The sequence below is a fragment of the Nicotiana tomentosiformis genome, chromosome 5, assembly GCF_000390325.3.
Source record: "Nicotiana tomentosiformis chromosome 5, ASM39032v3, whole genome shotgun sequence".
In the NCBI taxonomy this organism is placed as follows: Eukaryota; Viridiplantae; Streptophyta; class Magnoliopsida; order Solanales; family Solanaceae; genus Nicotiana; species Nicotiana tomentosiformis.
The window spans coordinates 32,602,397-32,611,813 of NC_090816.1; the positions used below are offsets into that span (position 1 = coordinate 32,602,397).

Below are 9,417 nucleotides of genomic sequence, written 5' to 3' on the forward strand. Positions count from 1 at the left end.
TAATTTTTGAGAAGTTTGACCGGGGGTTGACTTTTTGATATCTGGGTCGGCATCCGATTTTGAAAATTGGAATACCTCTGTTATGTCATTTATGACTTGTGTACAAAATTTGAGATCAATCGGAAGTGATTTGATAGGTTCCGGAGTCATTTGTAGAAATTAGAAATTTCAAAGTTCATTAGGCATGAATTGGGGTATAATTCATGGTTTTAGCATTGTTTGAGGTGATTTGAGGGTTCGACTAAGTCCGTATGATGTTTTAGGACTTGTTGGTATATTTGGTCGAGGTCCCGAGGGGCTCGGGTGAGTTTCGGATGGTTAACGGGTTGGATTTTGGACTTGGAACTCTGCTGGAATTTTTCTGATGCACCATCTGGTTCCCTTCATCGCGTTCGCGAATGGAGTCTCGCGTTTGGGAAGAGGAACTGAGAGGCTCGCAATATTTTCTCTTCACGTTCGCGAAGAGAAGAACGCATCCGCGAAGGGTGAACTGGGTGTGCATCGCGAACGCGAGAGGTGTTACGCGTTCCCGAAGAGGAGAGGAAGCAGCTGAGGACCCCAGGCAATTGGTCTACACGTTCGCGTAGGGGGGTGTCGTGTTCACGTAGTGAGGGGGAATAAAGCATCGCGTTCGCGATGGGTTGAATGCATTCACGTAGAAGGCATTGAGGCAGATGCATTTTGTGCTTTGCGACCGCGAGGGTGATGTCGCGTTCGTGAAGGAGGAATTTGGACGGGAGCTATTTTGTGCTTCGCGAACGCAAGGCGCTGACCGCGTTCGCGAAGAAGAAAAGCCTGGGCAGTGAGTTTAAGTTCTGAAAATGGGACTTCGTCCCATTTTCAGTCTTTGACGATTTGGAGCTCGGATTGAGGCGATATTTGGGTGATTTTCAGAGTAAACAATGGGGTAAGTGTTCTTAACTCAATATTGGTTAAATTACTCGAATCCATGGTGATTTTATCATTTAATTGGTGAATTGAGTTGGGAAAATTTGAAAACCCTCTTGGTTTAAATTGAAGATTTGAGGGTCGAGTTGGAGTCATATTTTGGTAAATTTGGTATGGTTAGACTCGTGGTTGAATAAGCTTCCGGATTTTGTAACTTTTGTCGAGTTCCGAGACGTGATTTTTGAGCTAATTTTTGGATTTTTATGGAAAATTATTATTTTCTTATGGAATTAATTCCAATAAATTTTATTGACTGAAACGAATTATTTATGACCAGATTCGAGGCGTTTGGAGACCAATTCACGAGGAAAGGACATTAAGAATTTCACGGCTTGAAGTAAGTAACAGTTTTAAATCTAGTCCTGAGGGTATTAAACCCCGGATTTTGGTATCATGTAATTATTTTGGAGGTGACGCACATGCTAGGTGACGGGCGTGTGGGCGTGCACCGAGGGGATTGTAACTTGGTCCGTCCCGAAAAACTGTAAAGTTGAATAATTTATTGTTAGCTATATGCTCTCTATGTGTTGATACAATTTGATTGTAAATCATGTTAGAAATCATGCTTAGGCTATATGATAGTACTGTTGGGACCCACAGAGGTCGAGTACTTATTTAATTGCCTGCTAAATGCTATATGTACTCAGTCTCAGCTTTTACTTGAATATTTTATCTTAGTCTCTGTTATTATTATTGATACATCATATCATTGTTGTTTGGGCTGATTTCATGATTATTGAGAGCCCGAGAGACTGGAGAGATTTATGACTGAGTGAGGCCGAGGGCCTGATTGTGAGATATTGATACTATAGCACGTGAGTTGTCCGTGTAGCACGTGAGTTGGCCGTGTAAATCCTTATATTATACTATAGCACGTGAGTTGGTCGTGCAAATCCTTATATTATACTATAGCACGTGAGTTGGCCATGTGGATCCTTATATTATACTATAGCACGTGAGTTGGCCGTGCAACACGTGAGTTGGCCGTATAGCACGTGAGCTGGCCGTGCGGATCCAGATATTTATATTATGGCACATGAGTTGTCCGTGCAGCACGTGAGTTGTCCGTGCAGATTATAACGCTTGGGCTGTAGGAGCCCTTCAGGAGTCTGTACACCCCCCAGTGAGCGCGGGTACCCATTGAGAGAGTGATGAGGGCTGGGAGCCTAGGGAGTGATGAGGGCTGGGAGCCCAGTGAGTGATTGTTGTCCTAAGAGGTTGTACTTGATTTCTATTTATTGTTGCACTTAGTTGCTATCTGTCATTTTTGTGAAATTTCTGAAAGATTGTTGATATACGGATTACATGAACAAGAACTGTATAAAAAAATTGATTTGACATTAATCTGTCAGATTTGATAGCATGTCTATTCTTTGCTGTAATTACTCGAAATGAACCATAACTGTGTAGCTCATTACTATCTTCAGTTCCTTATTTATTATTGTTACTTGCTGAGTTGGTTGTACTCATACTACACCTTACACTTTGTGTGCAGATCCAGGTGTTCTCCGACATAGCGGGTGTTGATCCTTTCGCGCGGTTGATTTTCAGGAGATTTTGAGGTAGCTGCCGTATTCCGCAGACCTTGTCTCTCCTTCTCTATCCCTTTGTTTACTGTATTTGGTCTCAAACTATTATTAGTATGAGTATTTTTCAGACTTGTATTCATATTAGATGCTCATGTACTCAGTGACACCAGGTTTTGAGAAGTGTTTGTATTGTGTTTAAATATTATTATTTCACTCTTGAGAGAAATTGTGGTTTATTGAGATTTTCGGCTTGCCTAGTATTGAGATAGGCGCCATCACGACGGGTGAGATTTTGGGTCGTGACATGAGCTCTGGATGCTTCTTCAAGTTTCACGCTCCCGGACAATGCTCAATCACGTTTCCAACAAGTAATACAGGTCCAAGGATTTTAGTCAAATAATTTTAAATTAACAAACCTGAAATTTCATATTTAAATACCGAGATGATTTCAAGATTAGATCTTCAACATCTAAATTATTGATTTGAGTTTTCAAGGTCCTTTAATTCAAAACTCATACCCTACTGCTAGATCACGGTATACTTCATATCCAATCAAAGTCTCATGTGTTTGAGAGAGAAAAGAAGAAGAGGAAAAGAAGAGGAGGAACAAAGGAGCGCATAGATCAGGATGAAGAAGAGAAGGCATCTGAAGTTGTCAAAATTAGGGTATAGGTTAAATAATTTTAAAAATATGAATATATGTTAAATGAGGCTATCAAATAGGGCGCCTCATATAATTTTTACGACTATGTTTCTAAGATTGTTGGAAGTGTCCAATATAATCTTGGTGCACCAAGTTTCCAACCTTGTGTAGAAAAAGTTGATATTCACTGGAAGGTTAATATTATCATTAACAACAATTGAAACTTGAAAGAGAGCCGAGCATGATAACAATCAGCTTCAAGAGGATCAATTAATCTGAACTCTTTTTCGTTTTATACCCTCAGATATTACAACAGAAATTAGATGTAGAACTATAAGTAACATTAGTTTTCGATATGAAGGGAAAAGAATTGCAACTCTGGCACCAACCCACACACAATTAGTAAAGTACCCTGAAATTACCTATGAACCTGTTGTATAGCAATTACAATTAAATTGAGCATCCACTTGGTGTGAGGTAGTCACCAATTTGTGGTTGAATTATTCCAGTATCGTACTTAACAAATTAGGGGAAAAAACGATAAGATCAAGAGAAAAAAATCTTAGTCTTTATTTTTCTTCCACAAAAAATGACATATATTTTCTCCTCTTTTTTAATAAAAATTAGAAAAGAAAATTCCTAAATTGATGTAAATGGAATCTTCTAAAGTGTTCAAATAGTATATATTTACTAAATAATTGTAGACATCAGACAGCTGTGGAAGGAGAAGGTCTGCCAACCATCTAATTCTCCCTACACACTCATCCCCTATATAGGAAAAATAATAAACGCAGCACTTTTATGGTTCCATACATGCAACAGAAAATTGGTTACTATCAATATTATAGCAATATTAGCTGTCTAAATGGTCCCATTCCCTTTACTTCTCCAAATCCCAGTCAACTTAAAATATCTACTTAAGTCATAAGCGTGCATTCTTCCTAACCACTTCTACCATCCAATATTTTCTTTTAACGTCCATTCGAAAGTTTTGCATAATGTACATATACACGTTCATACAAATTTTTCTTATGTCGTCACGTAAGTACTATCTAAACTTTTAAATTGATAAATAGCGATTCATTCGTAATAATTGTATGATAATGAGTAAACAATAATGATGACACGCTGTTCAATCAAGCTCATCTTTTTAATGTTGATAGATAAGTAACTCCTGCGTGGAGATAAGATCTGAATACCAAGATGTCAACCTCAATCCTTAATTTAAAGCTTCATTAAACATTAACAAATTGATTCTAGTTGGATATGAAAAGTTATCAACATGCATGTCGTTTGTAAAGGTCGTCTTTATTGGAATGCTTATCATATATTGAAATCAAGAAACAATAAAATATGATTCGTTATGTAGTAATCTCTATTTATTTCTTATCCTCGCTACTAGCCGAGCTTTGGTGATTGAGAAAATCCAACTATAATCGGATGATTTAAGTTATATATACCGACAATTAAAAATTTGTATACTACAGTGGCAATGAGCGCGTGGATTTTAACCGGATTTACATAATGTATAATTTTATACGTAGGTTCTCTTAACAAAAAACCGTAGTATTCTCTTGCTGCAGGGGCCAAAATCAAACATACAGAACAGAAGGAAACCAAACCCACGCCCTAACCAGTCCCCACCTCGTATATCTCTCAGTCCCTACAACTATATATATATAAAGGCTAATCGCGTCCATGCAATTCAAAAACACAAAATACTTCTTTGAAACATATTCACAACTTATATAAATATTTTACAACATGATGAAATCTTTCTTGTTTCTGATGATATTTTTGGTGGTGGCTTTGGCTGGAAATTTCAACAAAGATTTTGATATTACATGGGGTGATGGCCGAGCTAAAATACTCGAAAACGGACAACTTCTCACCCTTTCCCTCGATAAAACCTCTGGCTCTGGTTTTCGGTCCAAAAATCAGTATTTGTTTGGAAAGATTGATTTGAAAATCAAACTTGTCCCTGGTAATTCTGCTGGCACCGTTACTACATATTATGTAAGTCCTTTTTCCTATATGGAGCAACTACTTTTAGGAGCTCTAATCATTTTATTTTTTGATATTATATTTATTGAATGGTAAGTTTTCAGGTGTTTTATTTATGTTGAGTTTTAATGGTGTGAATAAAATACAGTTATCTTCAATAGGATCAAGTCATGACGAGATTGATTTCGAGTTTCTTGGGAATCTAAGTGGAGACCCCTATATTCTTCACACAAATGTATTCACACAAGGGAAGGGAAATAGAGAGCAGCAGTTTTATCTTTGGTTCGATCCTACTAAGGACTTTCATACTTATACTATTCTTTGGAATCCTCAGAGCATCATGTAAGCATCTCTCTCTCACACACACACGTACTGCGTTTATTATGTATTATACGTGTATATGTTTTTCACATATTTACTTAGTTGTGATATTTATTTAGTTACCTTTCTTATATTGTTAATAGTCAATAGAGTTGTTAATAATCAAAGATTTCACGTAATTCTGAGTGATTAGACGTTCTTTCTTTCACCCCAAAAAACATACCTTTCTTGATTATTCAAAATTAAACAAAAAAAATATTTTTAATGATTTTTTTGGATTTAACGGTACTGCATAAGTTAACCAAAATTTTAACGTTAAGTGATTTCAGAAGAATAAATCACATGAAATGAAGTTGTCTCGAAAGACCTACGTCAAATCCTTGAAATCAATACAGACTTAGCTAAAAATAAGACACAATGGAAGAGAAAAATTCATATAGGCGATATTTGAGAATAGGTTATAGACTTGGTAGAGAATTTATTATTATTCTTATTACTACTACTACTTCAGGTTAAATTTCACAAATGGTCATATAACTATGATTTTTTTTTACCAAAGTCATATAACTTTATTTCCTCACACAAAAATTATATAACTATGACTTTTTTTCGCCAAAGTCATATAACTTTGTTTTCTCACATAAAAATCATAAATCTTTCATTAACTAACACAAAAATCATAGTGGTCGAAAAATAAATTTTTCGGTAGTATTTTTTTTATTTTTATTTTTAGTCTAATAAATAATTATCCAATTAAAACAAATATGAGTATTTGTTTAGCCATTCTCCAAAATAATAGTCGATATATATATATATATATATATATATATATATATATATATATATATATATATATATATATATATATATATATATTTATTGGCTAGCAAATGCAATTAGTTTCGACCGATCGGTTAATTTATATTTTTTTCTTAAAATAGGAATGACCCAACCCACCCTGACTGAATACACATATAAAATAATACCAAAAGTGAATTTTTCATCCATAAAAAGTTTAGTTCGAAATGCATGAGATTCTAACAAAAAAATAAAGATATAAAGGTATAATTAAAGAGCACTTGAAATAAAAATACACAATTTGAATAAAAATTTTATAAAGAAAATAAAAGATAGAAGTATCATGTTTTGAAGGATGTACTATTCACTCTTAGAATTATTTTAATTTCTATATATGAGTATTGGGTTGGGTGGGCCAGGACGGGTTAGGTCATCCCTATTTTAATTGGATTATTATTTATTAGACTGAAAATAAATAATAAAAAGTATAAAATAAGAAAATATTACTGAAAAATTATATTTTTCGATCACTATGATCTTTCAATGAGTTTGTAAAAGTTTTATGATTTTTGTGTGAGAAAACATAGTTATATGACTTTGATAAAAAAAAAGTCATATTTATATAATTTTTGTGTGAGAAACAAAATTATATGACTTTAATGAAAAAAAGCCATAGTTATATGACCATTTGTGAAATTTACCCTACTGCTTCACTTGCACTTTTAGTTTATTTTGGTATTGATGATGTTGATATGAATTGAGCTAAAAGAAATGAGAACTCATATCGCTATTGAGACATAATTGTTGTTAATGATTTCAGAATAAAGTACTCCCTCTCTCCAATTTGTGTCATAGTTCGAATTTTGAGAGTCAAACTTCTTAATTTTGATTTGTAATTCGAACAAAGAATCTTTAAATTTTTTAAAATAAAATTTATATATTTAAAAATTACATAAAAAGTACTATAATTTAAAAGACATATAGAAAATGGAGTCAAAGTTAAAATTGCTTGACTCTCGAAATTCGAACATCGACACATAAATTCGGACAGAGGGAGTATGAATTAGTGGAGAAAACATATATGTGAGAAAATAATTATGTAAAGTGCCATACTTATGACCTAACTAGAATCGGTTATCCCATTTAACTTATGGTTAAGACATTTATCACTTTTTGTTTCATTTAATTTTCACAAATACCGCGTGCCATTTAAATTTAAAAAAAGAAATTAAAAATGTCCATTAGGTCGGCAGTTGCATTATTATAAAAAAAAGTTACTTTAAGTGTGTTCTTTCTTCAATTTTTATCGTATATGATAATTACTAATTACTATTCTTTTTCCTAATAATTTATTAAAATAAATCAGCTTTTCAGTAGATGGGACACCAATTAGGCAATTCAAGAATTTAGAAGCAAGTGGGATACCTTATCCAAAGAATCAACCAATGTGGATATACTCAAGCTTATGGAATGCAGATGATTGGGCAACAAGAGGAGGACTAGTTAAGACTGATTGGAGCAAAGCCCCATTTATAGCTTCCTACAGAAATTACAATGCCCAAGCTTGTGTATGGTCTTCAAGTTCTTCTTCTTCCTGCACCTCTAACAGTTCCACAGGGAATTCTTGGCTAAGTGAATCATTGGATAGCACAGGCCAATCTAGGATTAAATGGGTGCAAAGTAATTATATGATTTATAATTATTGCACCGATACTAAACGCTTCCCTCAAGGATTTCCCCCTGAATGCTCTCTCAATTAGTGCTAGTAAATTTATAAGTTAAGTGTTAAAACTGTTTTTTATCTTCAGGTTTACATTATAATAGAATGTATAGTAAATTATGTTCCACCTGAGTATAGAATTATTTGATTTCATTTGAGCAATAAGAATGAGAATTTTCATCTGTACTTGCTGTCTTTTTTGTTTTTCAACAATTCCCACTTGTTGGGATTTATTAGATTGATTGATTCTGTTTGACTTCTCAATATAAACATCCATATTGTGATAGGTTGATAGAAACTATCCATATTTGATATTAATGAAATAATGAAAACGTCACTTTTGAACTAAGGACGTATTGTGTTTGATGATCAACAAACTCTGATAAGAATCAGGTTTTAGGGTCGAGTGTAACGACCCGATCGGTTGTTTTATGTAATTGCGCCCCGATACCCCTTTTACTGCTTCAAACTTGTGTGTTTATTTCTTTATAACTTGTGGGGTTGATTAGTTTCGTTCCGAGAAGCTTTCAGGTTGATTTGGACCCTTGATTTTAGACTTAGAAGTTTAAATTTGAAAATATTGACCAAACTTTGACTTTTGTGAAAATCACCCCGAAACTGTGTTTTTATGACTCCGATAGCTTTGTATCGTGATTTCGGACTTGGGCGTATGTCCAAAATTGCAAAATTGCGAAATTAATTTTGGAAGTCCGTAGGTTGATTTGTGTTGATTTACCGAAATTTGGGAATTTTAAGTTGAAAAGTTTGACCGTAGGTTGACTTTTAGCTATTGAGCTCGGAAATTAATTTTGGGACTTGGAATAGGTCCGTTAGGGTATTTAGAACTTGTCTGCAAAATTTGGCGTCATTCATAGATGAATTGATAGGAATCAGACGTGTAGTTGTAATTTTAGAAGTTCTTGAAAATTTCTTTGAAATTCTTGCCTTTTGAGTTCGATCGTAGTTTTAGATGTTATTTTTGTGTTTTGATCACGTGAGAGAGTTCATATGATGTTTTAATTCAAAGTTAAAGATTTCTTTGTTGTTGATAGGGATGACCTTGAGCTTACTGTAGTTGCTTTAAATATCATAGAACATATGAAAAATCTTAATGTACAAGTAGAAGTTGCTGCTGAGGGTGAAGAAAGTGATGATTTATTTTAGTTTGCTGCATGTGGCTATGATGGATATAATTCTGAGGAACTCGAAATATTTAACCAAGAGAGGAGGAAAATATAGGTATAAAATTGTAAAATTATATGGATCTATACTTAGGTATGACCTTTAAGTAGATACATGAAGCAACACATGTCATCAATTTTTATTATGTTGCTAATAAGAAAGCTTTGGTAGTTAAGAAAAGTGATACGACTAGATCCATGTATACATGTCAGGATGGCTGCTCATTTGTTTGTCTTATTTCCAGAGATGGGGTAGTCATGGGTTTAAAATCA

At 34.0% G+C, this 9,417-nt stretch overlaps 1 protein-coding gene across 1 annotated transcript; it reads left to right on the plus strand.

Moving 5' to 3' along the window:
• Positions 1-4,739: 4,739 nt before the first annotated feature.
• On the plus strand, positions 4,740-8,149 carry LOC104102901 (probable xyloglucan endotransglucosylase/hydrolase protein 23). The gene is made up of 3 exons (XM_009610749.4): positions 4,740-5,136; positions 5,273-5,466; positions 7,610-8,149. Exons 1-3 carry the CDS (start codon positions 4,885-4,887, stop codon positions 8,001-8,003), a joined length of 840 nt encoding a protein of 279 aa, XP_009609044.1. The 5' UTR covers positions 4,740-4,884; the 3' UTR covers positions 8,004-8,149.
• Positions 8,150-9,417: the final 1,268 nt, after the last annotated feature.